This window comes from Cucurbita pepo, chromosome LG10 (assembly GCF_002806865.2).
Source record: "Cucurbita pepo subsp. pepo cultivar mu-cu-16 chromosome LG10, ASM280686v2, whole genome shotgun sequence".
NCBI classification, from domain to species: domain Eukaryota; kingdom Viridiplantae; phylum Streptophyta; class Magnoliopsida; order Cucurbitales; family Cucurbitaceae; genus Cucurbita; species Cucurbita pepo.
Genome location: NC_036647.1, coordinates 6,696,976 through 6,716,848, shown reverse-complemented (window position 1 = coordinate 6,716,848; position 19,873 = coordinate 6,696,976). Strand labels below are relative to the sequence as shown.

The 19,873-nt window shown below is 36.7% G+C and overlaps 3 protein-coding genes across 5 annotated transcripts; all 3 read left to right on the top strand.

Annotated features, from left to right (window-relative positions):
* The first annotated feature begins 3,003 nt into the window (after positions 1-3,003).
* Positions 3,004-5,378, top strand: LOC111803360 (nascent polypeptide-associated complex subunit alpha-like protein 1). Its single transcript, XM_023687725.1, has 4 exons — positions 3,004-3,115; positions 3,669-3,750; positions 4,618-4,745; positions 4,859-5,378. The coding sequence occupies exons 1-4, from the start codon at positions 3,056-3,058 to the stop codon at positions 5,189-5,191; spliced, it is 603 nt and encodes a 200-aa protein (XP_023543493.1). The 5' UTR covers positions 3,004-3,055; the 3' UTR covers positions 5,192-5,378.
* Positions 5,379-7,388: 2,010 nt separating this feature from the next.
* LOC111803348 (probable E3 ubiquitin-protein ligase RHC1A) lies at positions 7,389-9,670 on the top strand. Of its 3 annotated transcripts, none has more exons than XM_023687707.1 (2): positions 7,389-7,543; positions 8,491-9,670. In XM_023687707.1, exon 2 carries the CDS (start codon positions 8,549-8,551, stop codon positions 9,467-9,469), a length of 921 nt encoding a protein of 306 aa, XP_023543475.1. In that variant the 5' UTR covers positions 7,389-7,543; positions 8,491-8,548; the 3' UTR covers positions 9,470-9,670. The 3 variants fall into 3 exon arrangements, with proteins under 3 accessions (XP_023543475.1, XP_023543477.1, XP_023543476.1); XM_023687709.1 differs by having other exon boundaries at positions 8,486-9,670; XM_023687708.1 differs by having other exon boundaries at positions 8,446-9,670.
* A 941-nt stretch (positions 9,671-10,611) lies between these two features.
* On the top strand, positions 10,612-18,556 carry LOC111803359 (ER membrane protein complex subunit 8/9 homolog). The gene is made up of 5 exons (XM_023687724.1): positions 10,612-10,936; positions 11,103-11,249; positions 11,324-11,383; positions 17,992-18,158; positions 18,253-18,556. The coding sequence occupies exons 1-5, from the start codon at positions 10,730-10,732 to the stop codon at positions 18,281-18,283; spliced, it is 612 nt and encodes a 203-aa protein (XP_023543492.1). The 5' UTR covers positions 10,612-10,729; the 3' UTR covers positions 18,284-18,556.
* Positions 18,557-19,873: the final 1,317 nt, after the last annotated feature.

The following is a 19,873-nucleotide window of genomic DNA, read 5'->3' as shown; positions in this document are numbered from 1 at the left end:
AATTAAGTTTAGACTTGTAGATCTTCTTGACAAGGTTAAACTGATAAGATATGAATGGATTTGTGAAAAGAAAAATGTAACCACGCTAGTTTTCTAGTGACTTAAGTTGCTATCGTATGCATGACGTAACTTCTTATGCGGAAATATTCATTAATACGTCTTCATAAAACAATACCAAAGAATAGGTCTTAAAACATTACAAGGGAAATATTAAGAATAAATATAAGTAAATGCAAAAAATAGTTGTAACGCCCTTAAGTTATATATATATATATATATATGAGTTATGATGATGTATGAATGGTGTCGTACGATATCGTCTGTTGTATATGATTATGTATGAGTTATGATGATGTATGAGTTATTATGATGCTTGATAATGTGCGTAATATATATATATTTCGATGAATGACGTACTTGATATGCTTGATACACTTTATGGCAATATGATGAGTATGATGATTGCGTGACGTTTACCTTAATATGTTGATGTTTTCCATATTGAGCATGCTATATAATGATGAGTGTCATATTGCATCATGTCGTTAGATCGACATAGGACACAACCCTAAAAGCATGAAAATTATATTAATATAAATATCCACGAGTATGTGTTATCTAGAGTAACAAAGAGATGGGACTTGTGTTAGAAGAGACATTACGATGAATTTAGAGGGACCTCATGCATATGGTATGTTCATAAGCATAGGACTACTTCCCCTAGACATGATGAGGGCAGATGCGCACAATATGATGATGAGTGCCAATGCGCACATATGAGAGTGTTCATGAGGCGCATGATACTATGAGGTTCCGCTGACCTCCAGACGTCATTATAGATTAGCTTGACCAGAGGGTACAAGGGGTGTGCGAGCGCCCTGGGGATTCACACTCGCACATGTGGATCGTGTGTAGGGAAGTAATACACATCCAATTTGTCCGAGACTANGTCGTACGATATCGTCTGTTGTATATGATTATGTATGAGTTATGATGATGTATGAGTTATTATGATGCTTGATAATGTGCGTAATATATATATATTTCGATGAATGACGTACTTGATATGCTTGATACACTTTATGGCAATATGATGAGTATGATGATTGCGTGACGTTTACCTTAATATGTTGATGTTTTCCATATTGAGCATGCTATATAATGATGAGTGTCATATTGCATCATGTCGTTAGATCGACATAGGACACAACCCTAAAAGCATGAAAATTATATTAATATAAATATCCACGAGTATGTGTTATCTAGAGTAACAAAGAGATGGGACTTGTGTTAGAAGAGACATTACGATGAATTTAGAGGGACCTCATGCATATGGTATGTTCATAAGCATAGGACTACTTCCCCTAGACATGATGAGGGCAGATGCGCACAATATGATGATGAGTGCCAATGCGCACATATGAGAGTGTTCATGAGGCGCATGATACTATGAGGTTCCGCTGACCTCCAGACGTCATTATAGATTAGCTTGACCAGAGGGTACAAGGGGTGTGCGAGCGCCCTGGGGATTCACACTCGCACATGTGGATCGTGTGTAGGGAAGTAATACACATCCAATTTGTCCGAGACTAGAGACCACCCTTATGATAATTAGAGATAGGTCCGTAAATCATGTTTGCATGTGTTTGCAGTTTCATGACCCCCTATAGTGGGGCCACTTACTAAGTATTCTTCGAAATACTCAGGACGTGTGCCACATCATTTTTCAGGTAAGGACAAGGCGTACTTGTACTGAGGGCGGCGGCATCGCGAGCAGAGACTGTGGCGCGTGCATAGGGTAGACTCATATTTAAATTCCTAGTGTTTGGTTAGAATAGGTTGTTTTGTATTTCATTGTTTTAAATTATTTTGTGTTTGTTCTTATTTTCTCTAAATTTTAGTATTTCGTATTTAAACACGTAAGTCCATGACTATGTTTTCCAGAGAAGTTGTTTTAAGCGCTTTTCGAAGTTTACGTTATAAATGATGTTTATGTAAGAGTTATATTTCCGCATTATAAATGAGCATGAAACGTTAGTAGCGACTCTGAGTATGTGGAAATTTAGGTTCCTTACAATAGTAATGTCCTATACTAACCTATGATCTACGAAATTTAATGCAACTATCCTATGCATATGTCATGGTCTTTAATCGTGATGTAGTCGTCAACTATACATGAGTGTCTTGTCTTTACCTAAAATATGAAAGTAACACATGACTTGTGTATTTTAAGAAATAATTCAGTAATTGACCTCACTATTACGATTAGAGAATGCAAAACACATGCGATAATGATCAGGGACCTATCATTTAAAACCATAATATAGTTGGCCTCCATTTCGGATAAATTGGATGTGTAGTACTCTCCTACACAACTCACACATGTGAGTGTAAGTTTGAGTGTAAGTGTGAGCCCACCAGGCAGCTCGCACACCCCCTGAACCTATCATAGTTGGACTAGTTGTCTGTAATCGGACGTCTAGAGGTATAGTAAACCTTTGAATATGTCAAGCCCACTTCACACTTTAGTCATCTATGAGTATTTATTGTTAGTTTGAAGTTAATATTTTTATCCAATTCCGTAAAATATATGAGTTTATATTATAATATTTAACTTAGGTTATATTATAAATTTAGTTTATGTACTTTTAATGTTGTGTTAATACGGCGCTCGAACTTTAAATAGTATCGAATACATGTTTTAATTTTAATATTTTCTAATAAATTTATTAATTTTTTTTTCTAATAAGCCCCTAATATATTTAATATTGTAAAGAATAATTGGTTAATTAATTATAAAATAAATTTTATGTCTAAATAAATTTTTTAAAAGTGAAATAAAATTAAAAATAGAAGAATTTATTAAATAATACAAATTTAAAGCTAATAATTTTAGATTTAATTTATTACTTAATACCAAAATCCTTAATCGAACCCGAACCGGACCCGGACCCGGACCCGAATAAGCTCCTATAAATACATGGAGCCAGTTTGAGATTTAGGGTTTCTTCTGTCGTCAAAAGCTTTCTGTGGTCTTCAACACATTTCTAACGCCATGACTGCTCAGACCCAGGAAGAGCTTCTCGCCGCTCAGCTAGAGGAGCAAAAGATTAATGTAATTTCTCTCTCTTTCGTGACTTTTCCTTGCTAGAACTGAAAGATTTGTCACAAGGAACTCAGTTTAAGATTTGTCACAAGGAACTCAGTTTAAGATTTGTCACAGTGATTTGTGGTAGTTTAAAATCAGCTGTAATGACGGATTTTCTTATCTTCAATCATTTTGTGACTTGGACCATTTGGTTCTTCGATTCCAATGTTTTGTTATTTCGAAATTTCAGTACTTCAAATTATTTGCTCTGTTTCAAGTCATATTCGGGTTTAGTCTTGGAGAAGATTTGCTTTTGGTTTTTTGAAACCGTTTCGGGGGCATTTAATTTGAAAGTTGGCATTTTAGAGTCATGTGTTTGTATTGTATCAATGATGTGAGTAGTATCATCAATCAAGAAATGAAATAATGTGGTTGAGGGTTTTACATTGCCGATTGTGCAACAGTCGGTTGTAGATATTTTATGTCGATTCCTCGAGATAGAAATGAGAACTGCCGTATTTTCCACCGTAAAAGTATATTTTCATAATTTTGTACTAACTTTCTGCTAATGATATTGCAGTCTGATGAACCTGTAATTGAAGAGGAGGATGACGATGACGATGATGAAGAAGACGATGACAAAGATGAGGATGATGCTGAAGGTAACTGAACATTTGCAGAGTTAACATTGTACAAAGATTTCTTTGTTGACTCTCCATTGTGCATATGATTATTCATTTATAGGCGTTTCCAAATACCATCAGTTCATTTGGTTAATTCTGCTATTAGGTTAATGCAAGAACAGAGAATTAGGAGTTGAATTAATTGTTTAGTTCAACATTTTCTTCACACGGATGCTATCTTAAGCGGTGCAGTGCATATATTTGTGCGTGTGGCTGTGATCATAATATAACTTATGAATGGGATGAGTAATACTGTACAAGTGTTTGGATTTTTTTATGTTTTGTTCATTCAGGTTCGAAAAGAGACCAGAAACAATACTCTATCTTTTACATCCTGCACATGACAGGACACACATCCAGTGTCCGATAAGATCTAAATTTAAAGTTTCTGAATTCACTATCTTTTTAAATTTTGATTTGGAGGCTTCCCTTACGGCTATTGTGAGTGATTCTGTAAATTTGGATAGGAAACTTGGGGATAATTTAAATGGTTGGGATACTGACTTTGGACCATTTTTTGATATGGTGCATCCAAATGGAGCTTTAGGATCGAATCATTGTGTCATTTAGCATTTGGGCACATCTGGAAACTTCCCTTAATGTTGAATTTGTGAACTTGTGGCCTGATTCTTAATGATGCGTGCTCGTTTATTCTCCATTCTCATATATGATATATGTAATCGTTTAACTTCAATAAATGATTTCAGGATGGCCTTAACCTAATGCCTGATTCATTCTCCATTCAGTTAGTTTGTGTTGCATTTTCCATTTGTTGTATTGTGTATGTGCTGCATATACTATATTTGTTTGGAACATGTTATATGAGTACGGAGTCTCCGGTGGCAGGGCATGGAGAGGCCAGTGGCAGGTCTAGGCAAAGCAGAAGTGAAAAAAAGAGTCGCAAAGCAATGTTGAAACTAGGAATGAAGCCAATTCCTGGCGTGAGCCGCGTCACGATCAAGAAGAGCAAGAATGTTTGTTTTCTTTAATACCCAAAATTTGAATTTCTAAAATATCGTCAGCTCGATCATCTCGATCATCTGATCTCGAAAGATACATCTTAAACCTTTGACAATTTTCTCTGCAGATTCTTTTTGTCATTTCAAAACCAGATGTTTTCAAGAGTCCCACTTCAGATACCTACATTATCTTTGGGGAAGCCAAGATTGAAGATTTGAGCTCCCAACTACAAACCCAAGCTGCAGAGCAGTTCAAGGCACCTAATTTGAGTAACTTGACATCAAAGCCTGAGCCATCAACCGTGGTTCAAGACGACGAAGTAGTTGATGAGGATGGGGTCGAACCCAAGGACATTGAACTGGTGATGACTCAAGCTGGTGTGTCGAGACCAAAGGCCGTGAAAGCCCTCAAAGCAGCCGATGGCGATATCGTATCTGCTATAATGGAACTTACAAATTAATGAGTAGTATGAGGTCAGTGTTTCTTTAATATGGAGTGTTGAAATCATTTTGCCTTGTTTTCCCATATGTTGTACCCGCAAAATTTGAAGTTGAGAGATTGAATGATTCTGTAAACTTTCATATCAGTTTTATGTTACATTAAAGCTTGCGGCGGTTCTAATACTATGTGCCTTCCTTCTGAGATTATGGTTTTGGTTTAATTGGTTTGTGAATTTTGGTGCCATGGAGATGATGGATCTTGATTATTACTGGAGTATCCACTTTGAGCATTATAAACCTATATCATTTCCGTTCCCTAATTTAGGGAATGATCATGAGTTTATAAGTAAGGAGTACATCTCGTTGGTATGAGGCGTTGGCTAATTTAGGGAATGATCATGAGTTTATAAGTAAGGAGTACGTCTTGTTGGTATGAGGCCTTTTGGGGGAAGTGCCCAAATTAAAGCTTATACTCAAAGTAGAGAATATCATACCAACGAAACCATAGACATTCACATTAAAAATAAAAGCATATATGAAATGAGAGTAAACAATATATACAAAAACTAAACCTTGCTTTAATCTAATCTAAGACTAAAAAAAGGAATTGCATCCATGGTCATACATATCCAGGTCTTAGGAAGCTTTCCCATCTAGATAAGACTGGATGTTTTTTACATATGACCCACGCGTGTGAGCATTGGTGGGTTGGCAAACCCACAAACCCCCTAGGTCTAGCTTGTCGGACCATATCACTCACTAACGGAAACACCGTCAATACATCATAATAAACATCCGTACACATTATATGATATAAATTATATATTATATTGTAAGCGTTCATACATATCATACCATAACATAACATTCAAGCATATGACACATGTAGGGGCCATGGGACACGTGCCATCGTATAATAGCATATCCGTAGAGAGTGATAAATAGAAATATGAATTGGATACGGACTTTAAAGGAGTAAAATTAAAAATTGTAAAAAAAAAATGTGTGGACGAGAATATGAATTTTATAAGCTACTAAAACACCGAGCATTGTTATTCATCCAAAACTTCGTGTGTCATAGCTGGATTAATTCACAAGGCCAACTCAGGTGCCACGTCGATGTATATATTTTACTTGATCTTATTTCGACTATAACTTTTACATTTTAGTCATGATTTAAGTGATTCAGAAGGCGTTGGAATCGTCATTACAAGATTTATACTATGGACACTTTAGAATACTGGAATTATTAATAATTAAAAGCGTGTTTGTTATTATCAATATATCAAATAATTAATTGAGAAACTCAAGTAAATCAACTTTTTCGATGTTGAAATTTTTTATATTTATGTTAGTTTCATTCATTTTAAGCAATAACATAGGCAACCCTATTTATATCAGATAACAGAAGGGAATTGTCTTTGTCACCTTTATCTCGTGTTTTCACCTCTTTAACTTTCNGTCGGTCCTCCCTCGACCTGGTAGCCCAGGCTCTGGGTTTACCCCATCGCCTCTGTCGTCTTCTTCTTCTTTCTTCTCTCTGTTCGTTCACTTCCAGAAANTCATATTCTTAATTATAATTTTGTTTTTAGCGTTCACATGCCTTTTATGTTTTTTCGAGTCCCGTCAGATTCAAAATGTATTTTTATAATATACCAATTGAATGTAAATTATAAAAGTTGAAAATAAGTAATAACAAAAAAAAAAAAAAAAAAAAAAAAAAAAAAAAAAANAAAGCCAAATTGCTTGGATCTGCTTTTCTCTTTCGTCTTCCCAAAGGTGAATTTCTCCAACCTTTTCCCTTCCTTTTCTGCAATTCCTTCAATTCCAATCAATGTCTCTGTAACAGTTCTACCCCCTTTTGCGTCTCTTTTTTCGTTCTGAATCGGGAGGCCTTTTTTTCTGTTTAAAATCTTGGTTTCTTAGAGGTTTTTTGATAACTTGCAGAAATTGGTCCTGTTTGGATCTTCGTTGGGTGATTTCGATTGGTTTCTGTGGTCTATTTGGAATGGAAATATTGTAGTGGGAATTTTGAAGTACTGTTATNACTGATCTGGAATGTCAAACAAATATATAAATAAATATATATATTTTTTACTATTTTCATAAAAATTCAATAAATTAAGATGAAATAAAATAAACAAACAATTTTTTTTTTTTTTTTTTTAAAAAAGAGAAAAATAGAAAAGAAAAATAAATAAAAAAAGGAAATAAGAACAAAAGGTCACGTCGGTCCTCCCTCGACCTGGTAGCCCAGGCTCTGGGTTTACCCCATCGCCTCTGTCGTCTTCTTCTTCTTTCTTCTCTCTGTTCGTTCACTTCCAGAAAAGCCAAATTGCTTGGATCTGCTTTTCTCTTTCGTCTTCCCAAAGGTGAATTTCTCCAACCTTTTCCCTTCCTTTTCTGCAATTCCTTCAATTCCAATCAATGTCTCTGTAACAGTTCTACCCCCTTTTGCGTCTCTTTTTTCGTTCTGAATCGGGAGGCCTTTTTTTCTGTTTAAAATCTTGGTTTCTTAGAGGTTTTTTGATAACTTGCAGAAATTGGTCCTGTTTGGATCTTCGTTGGGTGATTTCGATTGGTTTCTGTGGTCTATTTGGAATGGAAATATTGTAGTGGGAATTTTGAAGTACTGTTATTATTGTATGCTTGTATGGACTTTCATGCTCTGTATTTGCTGGAATGATTCTACTTAGAAGTTGTGCTAGTTATATGGTGATTGTTGTGGGATTTGGACATTCATGAGTTTGGTGAGATTGATTTATCAATCTTTTCTGTTGTGAGTAATTTTTTAATCATAGTTTCTAGAAGGTATTAGTGTTACCATTTATTCGATTATGTTTCTCGACGCTGAATTTGTTCGTACATATGTTCTTGACCAAGAGACCGAAGGTTCGAACTAAAAGAAGAAAAAGAATCAAAATTGACTCATAGTTAGCAATATGTTTGCCTAGAAGGTACCATAATTTCAACAGTGCGGAGTTCTTGTGTGAATGTTTCATTTATTTACCTCGAGATTTAGCTCGATCTTCTTTTTTTGCCTTAAGATTTAAAAGTTGAGATAGAAGGATTCTTTCTTAGGTATGCAAGTTGGTTTGTTTTCTTGTGCTTTTGAACTAGTTATGTTCGAGTTTTATGAACTTGTCTCATTTCATTTGAGCTGGGATTCACTGTATGGTTTGGTTCTTTTTAGTTCCTTTTCGTTTTGCTTGTGATTATTGCACTTCTTATCTCTATTTGAAGTTGATTTAGTCTTATATATACTGCAAAAAAGCTTGACATTATGCTGAGATAATGTTTTGGTGGCTGAGGAGTTCAGGGATAAGTTTTGGTGTTCTCCCCATTATATATTTTAGTAGGGAGAAGGAGAAGAGAGGATGTCGAATGGTCGGAACACCCATTGGTGTTATAGATGCAGAAGTTCGGTACGTCCTCGAGGTAGAGATGCAGTTTGCCCCAACTGCAATGGAGGATTTATCCATGAACTCGATGATATGGTGCATGGAAACCCATTTGAATTCTTTGGTTTGGATGATGATGATGAAGTTCACAATCATGGTATGGGAGCATTCTCTGCTTTTATGAGACAGCGGTTAGCTGAAAGAAACGACATGAGGGGAAGATCAGAGTCGGTTTTCGAGCTTAGCCCGGGATTTGGACCGCTATTAGTGTTTGGTGGTCAAGTTCCAATGAGAAACAGCAGGTTAGAAGCTCTCTTCAATGGGGCTCCTGGCGTTGGCCTTACACGAGGCAATAGCGGCGACTACTTGATAGGCCCTGGACTGGAGGAGCTATTTGAACAGCTTTCAGGAAATGGTCATCGCGGTCCTCCGCCAGCATCTAGATCATCAATTGATGCAATACCAACTGTTAGGATCGCGCAACAACATCTTCGCTCGGATTCACATTGTCCAGTTTGCAAAGAAAAATTTGAACTCGGGTCTGAAGCTAGGCAGATGCCTTGTAGTCACATGTACCACTCAGATTGTATTGTTCCATGGCTAGTCCAACACAACTCTTGCCCTGTTTGTCGCCAGGAACTGCCACCACAAGGAGTAGGGGTCGGGGGCGGGGGCGGAGGCGGAGGCGGGGGACATATCGCCAATGGTCAAAACGAAAGCAGCAGCTACAACAGCGGTAATGGCTCCAGTATCAATCCAGGCAGACGCAATCCATTCTCTAATCTGTGGCCATTTAGGTCGTCTAATTCAAGGTCCAACCATGGCGGAGCAGGGAGTAGTGACCCGACGAACCACCAGATGGGGTATTCGGGATATCGATACACTAATTCACCATGAATTGAAGTATGGAGATGGTTTGTTTGCAGTAAAAAGGGGTGCCCTGGCTCTGTATGAAGATACACGCAGGGTGTTGTATTTTCTGTGCAAATTTTGGTATGTAAATGACCTTATAATTAGTAGCTGCTTATTGCTTCTGCTGTTGTTTCCTTCATCTTCCAACTCGATTAGTATATAAATGGGGGAAAATATTTCATTGCCTCTTGCTGGACTGCTGTGTGTGTGTATATATATATACATATATATGGATAACAATGGTTAATGTGTTGACATAGATAAACACTAGTCGATCCATTGTTTATTACATAGATAACAACGATATGAACCAAGAGACCAAGGAGAGTAAGATTCGGATTACCTTATTGATCGAATATTTCAAGGCAAGAACACTTGTTTGATTCGAATTTCAAGGCAAGAACACTTGTTTGATTTGAATCACTCCACAAGCAAGATAGCCTGAATGATTCTTGTTGATCAAATATCTTAAGACAAGAACATTTGTTTGAGATTCAAATCACTCCATAAGCAAGGTTGATCATGTCTAGCTTTTGAATAATTCTTGTTGATCAAATATGTTATCACTCCACAAGCAAGATTGATCGTGTTTGAATGATTCTAGAATTGAAAGAAAAGTACAAATGCAGAAAATGGGAGTTGTAACATGAAACTATGAAAGACATTCCAAGAGTTCCAAGGGAATGACTCTGATACCATGTTAGATGAACACGACGAGAGTTCCAAGGGAATTACTCTGATACCATGTTAGATGAACACGACGGTCTACAATGATATGATATTGTCCACTTTGAGCATAAACTCTCGTGGTTTTGCTTTAGACTTCTCAAAGAGCCTCAAATGGAGAGAGTCTCGTGGTTTTGCTTTAGACTTCTCAAAGAGCCTCAAATGGAGAGAGTATTGGCTTCTCTCGAAGCCTCGCACTAATGGAGAGAGTATTGCTTGATTATAAACACATGATCATTCACTCAATTAATGTGAAACTCAACTTCTAAATTGATCTAAATTTTTAAATTTAAAAAAATTCAATATATCTTTTATAGTTTGGGTTAAATTTTGTGTTAATTTTTTTTTTTTTACAAGCAAGATTAATTAATGTGATTAATTTATTTGTTGAAATTTTGTTTTCTTCTCCCTTCTCTACTTCTGCCATTCAGCTTTGCTTGGACTGAAAACTCCGCCTCCCCTCCTCTCGGAATCGTCTCTTCCGGCGAGCTAACCAGAGATTTACCAACTCACTGACCCATGGCCGGCGATCAACGGTTCGAGATCTCTCAGAATGCTTACATAAAGCTTATTCTCCATGCCCTAAAGCACCGGACCTCCGCCGTCAACGGACTCCTCCTTGGTCGCATCTCCGGCCCCAATGATGTAATCGAAATTGCCGATTCCGTCCCTCTCTTCCACTCCAGCATCGGTCTCCTCCCTCAGCTCGAGATATCTCTCCTTCTGGTACTTCCTTCGAATCATTTTACAGCTGAATTTCATGTTTAGGTTTCTGTAAACCGGTTACTCGTGTAAGAATTTGTTGTGTTTGACGCCATGTTTACTTCCTTTTTCACTTGCGTATTTGAGATCTGTGATTGATGAGGTCGTGGCATGCTTCATTTGCAATCAGATTGAAGAATATTATGCGGCCAAGGGATTGAATATCGTGGGATACTTTCATGCCAATGAGCGGTTTGATGACTATGAGGTCGGTGGTGTAGCCAAGCATATTGGTGATCATATTTCTCGATTTTTTCCACATGCTGCTCTTCTTTTGGTAAGAGATCTCTTATTGTGCTTTATCTGTACTGTTTTGTACATTTCTTTTGTTTGATTTATGCTTCTCTGCAGTTAGATCACAGAAAACTTGAAGCTCTTCCAAAGAGGAAGGATAGAAGCCCTGTAATGGAGGTGAGTTTATTGCTATAGAATTCTTATCATTATTTTGTAAATTGTATTTGTACGCTTTATTAGAATTTCCTCAATGAATTTCCACCATCTTTCCTCTTTTCTTTTGGTACAAAACCATTTAAAGGAGCAATCTTATACCATGAAGATGCAAACTTTAAATATTGTAGGTGAATACCAGTACGTAGCATAATTTTTTCGGACAAACTACCTCGTTCGGTTTTTAATGGACTGGAATTTGGTAAAGTAGCTTTGTTACATTTCATATTGATAATTCATTCATTAATTGAGGTGACATTCTTATAGCTTTTGCAATTGCTAGATTTGATATTATTTGCTTTATAGCATCTTGTTTGAGAAGTGTTCTTTAGGAAATTTCTCAGTCCTCTTCCATTGATGGAGAGTTGAATGTTAGATACTATTGGCTACTGTTGATGCTATTTGAAATATAAGGAAATGTATGTTGGAGGTTTTCACGGACTTTCTTGCTTATTTATCATAAATTCCAGCTAATAGTAGTAACTAGATCTTTAAATTTATTCAATTTTATAATCTGTTTTAATGTTCTCTAAACTTGGTTGGCTTGTACCGATTCTGGAATGGATAAAGTGTGGGGTTTCATTTTAGTAAGTGAAAGTATGAGAGAGGCAATAGGAGGGCGAGCTCCAATTTTCGTTGGAGCTGCTCCAGCTTTAGATGTAGGATTTCATAAAATGTTCAACATGGAATGTGTGAATCTATCAAGGAGAAACATCAATAGAATCTTTTACCCATTTGGGGGAGAGTCATTGGACTCTAATATTTAGTTTTCCCCTTCATGCCTAGGGCTTAACCAAATCGCCCGCCCTTCGGGGATGCCCTCAGCGTCGAGGAACATGTACTAGGGTGTATGTGCGACTCGTTCAGACCATGGACCGGGACAAAAGAAAGTACAAAATTTTTCCCGTATCAGTGATAAATACCAGTGAATAGGATAGAATGAATGGAAGAACTCCGTTCACTACCTAAAAATAAATAAAAAAGATTTATCGTATCCTTTTATTGTGTATCAAATTTATGGTTTCTATTGGTGCAAATCCAATCATCTCAATTTGCAATTTTAGATGAGAAAGAATTCCCCATTGGTAACAAATGCTTATCCATTAAGCAGAGGAAATCCTATTTAACAGAAGGATTATGGCCTTATTCTTCCAAGAACGGACTAAGAGGGTCAGCTACCCAACTAATCTTCATAATTAAATACCGTTACTGTATAGGTAGATCTCGTTGTGAAAGACCGATTACTAGCTAATTCATAATGAATCTTGGGACCAATATTTTTAATTTTAGGAGAATCCTCTTTGGTGAGGGAGGCAATGGAGTGGATTTCTTTATCTCTTGCCTTTTGGTTTTGTTCTGGACCTTCAACATTCAAACCAATTATCAGAAAGTGGTTTCTCGAAGCTATGGGGGCCTAGCGTCCTCGCTGGCATACTGCTCGGTGTCTGGCTCTAATACCATTTGTAATAGTCCAACCCCACCGCTAGCATATATTGTTCGCTTTGGTCTGTTACGTATCGTCGTCAGCCTCATGGTTTTAAAACGTGTATGCTAGGGAGAGGTTTCCAAACTTTTATAAGGAATGCTTTGTTCCCCTTTCCAATCAATGTGGTATCTCACAATCCACCCCTCTTGGGAGCCCAACGTCCTCGCTGGCACACCACTCAGTGTCTGGCTCTGATATCATTTGTAACAGCCCAAGCCCACTGCTAGTAGATATTGTCCTCTTTGGGCTTTCCTTTTCAGGTTTCCCTTCAAGGTTTTTAAAATACGTCTGTTAGGGAGAGTTTTCCACACCTTTATAAAGAATGCTTCGTTCCCCTCTCCAACCGATGTGGGATCTCACAATGTAGGGTTCAATCCCGACATCTACATTAAAGTTCTCATGGCATGTTTAAGGCACCTCAGTTTGTATTATTCTACCCTTCTTCAAGATGATTCTTCCTCGAATCTAAGGGATTCCATTGTAATGAAAACTTGAAATCATTTGCATCACGTGGTCTTACTCTTCCATGTTCACACATGAAATCTAGGTTTGAATTTGATGAATGAAATAGAAGTGTCACTTCGTGTGTAGCCTTTCGGTCCTTTTCATTTGGCATGGGCTCATATTTGAAGAAACCTTTAAATCTTACACTAAACATTTGCTTTATGCAAGAATTTCAAAAGAAAAATAGGAACACTTGGTTTAAGCGCACCCATTAGAAATCAAGTCCTTCTGGTTACAAGTTCATGTATGTGTCATTTTGAAAACAAAACAATGCCCTTCTCACAAACTTTCATAACTGAACCCTCTCGTTCCCATGAATCTGTCTTTCCTCATTTTTTCTAGAGATTTTATCATGGCTCCATTCTCAACTCTCACTTCAAATATCTCCTTATCCACCTCGACAACCTCACTATTGGAATCTTCCTTTTTAGATTGTGGATGATCTCCCTCATCTTGAATTGGCTGGTCAACTTGAGGTATCAGACAATCTTCCTTATTGTTAATAGATTGTGTGGCTGGACTCTTTTTGATTTGGTCTTGCTAGTTCATCTCTTGATTCAAGTCAGACTTGTATTTAATGATTGACATATCTCTACTAAATTATCTCGAACAACCTTTCATAAATGAGCATCACTACTGTAGGTCTCATGATGATTTCATCATTGGTGAAATATGCTCTTAAGGTGAAATATGCTCTTAAGATGAAAGTAAAATGAAAAGATATGATCTCTCAAACACTCAAGTCATTTATTTTACTCGGAACACTCGCGTTTACACTTAAAGATAGGCCATTTGGGAAACATGGCTAAATTATGATCTTGTGAGAGCTACTACGTGGATTAAGCCATTCTTGTAATAGTAAGCTATTCAAGACAACCAAGACAAAATAATTATGAAATAACAACAAAATAGAATTAAAAAAAACGAAGAAAGGATTAAACAAGTAAGGAAGGTCCCAAAGATAGTTCTCGGGTAAAACATAACGTTGGAAATGAATTCTAAAAAGAAAGATGTTACGATTTTGACTAAATGTCTATCTTAACTCTTAAAGATAAGAGGCTAGTCTCTCTTTTCGTAACAGAGTAATCAAGCTAACTTAGACGTTATCACTAAGTTTGAATAGGAAAGAAAAACATTAAAAAGCAACCGAGACAAGATTTGGACAGTATTAGCAAAATGTGATTCAAAGCAGATTTGATCTTCAATAAATGTACAAATAGTCTAATAGTTGATAAAAAATTACGATAATTGTTGTAATATCACTACTATCTCAAATATGATTAGATTGGAAAGATCAAACACCAAATTTACAATAGCAATTTAAGAACACAAAAAGAAAAAATTTCTAGATGTTTTTCCTTCTCTCTTTTCAAGATGTAAACTTCATCTTTTAAGATAAAAATGAGATCAGATGAAGAGGAATGGTGGAGGTGCATCAACCAAATGAACGGACAGATTTGTAGAAAAGATGAACAATTGTATAAATGAAAGATAAAATTAAATCTAGAGCATGGCACAATTATGCAACATAAGCTCGGATACCAAATAAGACAACCCTAATTCTTAGTCCAACAATCCAGATTTTTATTCAAGCAAGAACCCTTGAATCAAAGAAACTAGCACCTCCTCGTGCAAAATTCAAATCAACCAAGCGATAAGTCTTGAATTAGATAAGATAAAAGATCTAGAAGCAAGATTTGAAAATCTTGTTCTAAATTGAGTCACTCCACAATTAAACTTGATCAAAACTTGGTTGAATGACTCATATGCAATCTATCGCAAGAATTGCATAAAAACTTAAAAATGACAAACATGATGTTCAGATTTTTAAGGGATTCTCAAACTTAAAGGGATTCTCAAACTTAAAGAGCATAATTTTCCTTCATTCAGAATTTGGATTGAAAAGATAACAGAAATGCCTTTATGCAACCTCGAAATTAAACTATAGATTATCTCCTTTGCCAACCAACCATCACAGATAGGACTAGTGGTCAATAAAGACTTATGTAATTAGTAAAAAGCTGAGAGCGAATGGATCTAATTCATGGTGATCATCTACCTATGATTTAAACTTTTATGAGTTTCCTTTAGAGCTAAATGTAGCAGAGTTATGCAATCATCTAATGATAATAATTAAGATGTGCACTATAATAATAATCAAATAAAATAATGGATAGGCCTGGTATTACGAACGTGTATACACGAAAGAGAGTGAAAAACGTGATAAGCGCGCGAGAAAGGAATATGGTGCATTACGTGCATTAGTGGGCCCGATGGGAGTTTTATAGTTATAGTGGCAGTGGAGCTAGAGTATATAGCGTAGAGTTTTTGTGACAGGAGGGTTTCTTTTTGCTATTAGTTGTTTTGGTTATAAATAAAATTGATAGGCCTATCATAACTAAAATTGTTGGACAAGGCCTATCATAAATATTATATTCTTTACCATGGCTTGGGTTGGACCATGAGTTTGCCCTTCATATTTGTCCTAAGAAGTGTGGAAGGTCACGTGTTTATATTTTTAAGGTTTGAGTTAGTTGGACGAGGTAACGAGTAACAATCATGTCACCTTACTAGTAAAAAGTATAAACTTTTAAGTTTAACTTCAAACATTTTTCTTTGACCCTTTCACTTCGACGGTGGCCAATTAGCCCAACCTCTCACAACTTCTCCTTTTTCAACTCTTCGGTGCTTAGTTGGCCCCTATGGGACTTTACCCCAGCTGATGGTTAGTTGTCATCCAGTCTGCACAAGACATGTCTGGAATGGCTAGCCATCATTTTTCTTTTAAAGATCTATATCCACATTTTAGAGGAGGATAATTGCCACCGTCTTTGGAATAACATTTGCATTTATATAGTTATACATACACAATTTCATTTTTTATTCAGTGATACATGGAAAACTTTCAAATCAATCACATAAACATTCAACATTCAAAACAAATATCATGATCATATGATATCCCAACTTAGCACTATGACATTTCCATAGAAGAGTCATTTTTATTAGCAATGCAAAAACTGGTTTAGCTCAACATTAAGGTTCTTTGGTCGACCTGAATAAATCTCTGAAATTAAAACTTTATTTGAGGGTTAAATCTAATTTTACCAAACGTTATCCCATCATTCCCAATCCACTCTGTCTAAAGCCTAAATGTATAAAGGTTCCAATGGTTATAAACTATTATAAATACTTTAATTCAATCCAAAAGGAATTTATATGAATGAAGCATTACCTACTAGCTCGTACCAAACAAACTCGAGTTCTTATTCGTTTGTGTTCGAATGTATTCGAACTCACAGATCTGAACTTTACAAGCTATGGGTATTCAATTTGAGGTCTTTTAGAGTGTGGGTAATGAAACTAATGCAGATTGGGTTGTCAATGCTTTTATTGCCGTGGGAGTGTGTAACGGCCCAAGCCCAATCCCACCGCTAGCCGGTATTGTCCTCTTTGGGCTTTCTCTTTCGGGCTTCTCTTAAAGGCTTTTAAAACGCGTCTGCTAGGGAAAGGTTTCCACACCCTTATAAAGGGTGTTTCGTTCTCCTCCCCAACCAATGTGGGATATCACAATCCACCCCTCTTCAGGGCCCAGCGTTCTTGTTGGCACTCGTTCCTTTCTCCAATCAATGTGGGACCCCCGCCAAATCCACCCCGCTTGGGGTCCAGCATCCTTACTGGCACATCGCCTCGCTGGCACATAGTCCGGTGTCTGGCTCTGATACCATTTGTAACGGCCCAAGCCCAAGCCCACCACTAGCAGATATTGTCTTCTTTGGGCTTTCCCTTTCGGGCTTCCCCTCAAGGCTTTTGAAACGCGTCTGGTAGGGAAAGGTTTCCACACCCTTATAAAGGGTGTTTCCCAACCAATGTAGGATATCATAGAGTGTTTATTAAGAGCCTGCTGGATGTCCTCGAGGAGTGGGTGCTCACGTGGTGGGAAAAGAAGAGAGTCAGATCAGAGGTCTGCTGTAGTTGCACGTCATGAAGCTTGTGGGTGAAGTACATTGCAGGTTTGTTCATCCTGGGTCTACTATTTGTGGAGCGCCGTTGTGACTGGTCTATGGAATTGTGCTAACATAGATAAATATGGATTCATTTGAGGAGCTATAACGTCGTCAACGTCGATCATGGGAGAAAGTTGCACGCGTTATGGTAATCTGTTCACTGGAGGAGTAGCACGAGTTAGGTGTAGTCAGATGACGTCCTCTGATTGTGGTTACCACCACAGGCTATCGTCGCGAGTCGTTGGAGAGGGAAAACGGTGGGGGTGGCTGTTGGCTCCTGGTTCATGAGGGAGGGAGAAAGAAAGAGATAGAGAGAAGACCTGGGGTTTTCTGATTTGTTCTTTTTTGTTTTATTTGTTCTTCTGGATCACTTAGTTTAATCAAGATATGATTGCATGACTGTACTTTCAATGAACAATATCTGATTTTCTTGGCTGTTTTGTGCTGCTACTCTATGCTGCTACTCTATGCCACCTAACCAGACATCATGTAATCTAGGAATGCTATTAAACTATAGGGCCTCATCTATTGCTAATGTTCTGCTCATTCATTTCGTTTGTTTTGTCACCGGCCAGCTATACACAAGGGAAACTTCCAAGAATTGGAAGCTGGCTGGATCCGACGGAAGCAGCCAGCTAACAATCAAAGAACCGTTAGCAAATATGGTCCTCTTAGATTACGTATCATCTGAAAAATGGCAAGATGTGGTGGACTTCGATGATCACCTCGATGACATTAGCAAGTACGACACACAATCCCCCTCTTTTGAATATTGCATCATCAATCATGAAAAAAAAGAAGCAAAAGTAATCTTTTAAACTTCAAAAATTTTGCAGGGATTGGTTGAACCCAGACCTCTTCAAGTAGAGAAAGATCTTTTCTTCATAGTTGCAAGGCTTGATTGCTCTTAGAAGGATTGGTTGGAAACTGGAGGCTTCTTGTGCTTCAATTACTCATATTGTTAGATGTATTGGTATTAAAGTATTCAACCAATTTTATCTCATTAGACTTCGATTACTCATCTTTGATTCGATATACCGACGTTCTTCCCTTTCCGATCTCCTTCACTGGCATGTTCTATTCAATCCTTCTAGCTCAACCTCTTATTCATTTTTCTAATAAAGAAGAATCTTAGCTTTTTGCATTCTCTTTAAAAGGACTTGATTTTGATTCTTGGGATGAGTGTACGGACGGTAAGCGGCTTCCCGTACTTAGCCGAGGTCAAAATGGTTTGGGGTTCAGGCGCATCGAGCTCAAACTCTTTCCCTGAGTGGGACATGGATCTCGATCTGCTTCGGTGTTGAAGCGTTTTAGTGCTTTGAGTTAGGGGTGGATGATGTTTAAGGAGGTAGTTTGAATGTACTCTATATGTGTCATTCTTTTGTTGAGAGGACATATACTCTCAAGCACATTGAGTATTAGTTTATTGGTTGAGAATAAATTTGAGAATTACTCAAAATGGTATTCCTTGTATTGTTTTTAAATGATGTGTTTTACGCCAATGTTTATGGTTTACGTTCACAACTAGAGGTATCTACGAATCACGGTACAAATATATATATATATATATATATAAAATAAGTTATCTTTATTTCTTATTTAAATGGTGATTTTATATCCTGTTAGGGTGAGCCCCACGAGTTAAATAGACATCTCTATTCATATCTTTAAAAGATTTAGTATTTTTAAATAAGTTTTCAACTTGAAAGCTTTTATGTAATCCATCAATAGTATTTCTAAACTGATACAAATGGACGTTTAAGTAAAAAAATTAAATTCAAGCTTTCGAGAATTGACCAACAAGTAACAAAAAGGAATTGACCAACAAGTAACAAAAAGAATGAAAAAAAAAATTAAATTCAAGCTTTCGAGAATTGACCGACAAATTGATTTGACTATTTAAAATACTGATTCCTTTTTTAAATCAAGTATCTTCACGTACATATATGTAATTCGGAGGGTTCCACGTCGATTAAACAGTAATTTTGATATATTTTCTTTAAAATAAACACTCATAAAATCTAATAAATAAATATTTATAACTTAATAATTTGGAAGTAAAACAATATAATTATTCATTTAAATAAGTATATGTTTTTGAACGAGGACGGATAACGGGAAGGTTCAGAGATCATAAAATAAAGGATGAGATATGAATGTTGTTTATCTGTCGAGATCTCTCGTTCGGTGTCAGCTCCTCCTCTTTCCTTACATTTTTTAAGGCTTGAAAGCATAACCATATATCGACGGGAAAGAAAGACGATCTCGTTTTATTGTGGATGATGTCAGCAAGAGCCACTTTACCATCTCCCGAACAGGTTCGTTTGTAGATGGAAGCTTCAATGCTTGAAATTTTACCCTAAATAGTTGACCTTATTGATTTAAATTTAAGGGTAAAAGTAATTTTTCGAATAAAAATTAATCTTTTAAAAAAATTATACATAGCTTATCCAAAGG

Bases quoted from the DNA above. Each gene is read 5' to 3' on its own strand.
- LOC111803360 (XM_023687725.1), top strand. From the start codon at position 3,056: ATGACTGCTCAGACCCAGGAAGAGCTTCTCGCCGCTCAGCTAGAGGAG. The intron at 3,116-3,668 runs GTAATTTCTCTC...ATGATATTGCAG, and splicing joins TAGAGGAGCAAAAGATTAAT to TCTGATGAACCTGTAATTGA. The intron at 3,751-4,617 runs GTAACTGAACAT...CTCCGGTGGCAG, and splicing joins AGATGAGGATGATGCTGAAG to GGCATGGAGAGGCCAGTGGC.
- LOC111803348 (XM_023687707.1), top strand. From the start codon at position 8,549: ATGTCGAATGGTCGGAACACCCATTGGTGTTATAGATGCAGAAGTTCG.
- LOC111803359 (XM_023687724.1), top strand. From the start codon at position 10,730: ATGGCCGGCGATCAACGGTTCGAGATCTCTCAGAATGCTTACATAAAG. The intron at 11,250-11,323 runs GTAAGAGATCTC...GCTTCTCTGCAG, and splicing joins CACATGCTGCTCTTCTTTTG to TTAGATCACAGAAAACTTGA. The intron at 11,384-17,991 runs GTGAGTTTATTG...GTCACCGGCCAG, and splicing joins ATAGAAGCCCTGTAATGGAG to CTATACACAAGGGAAACTTC.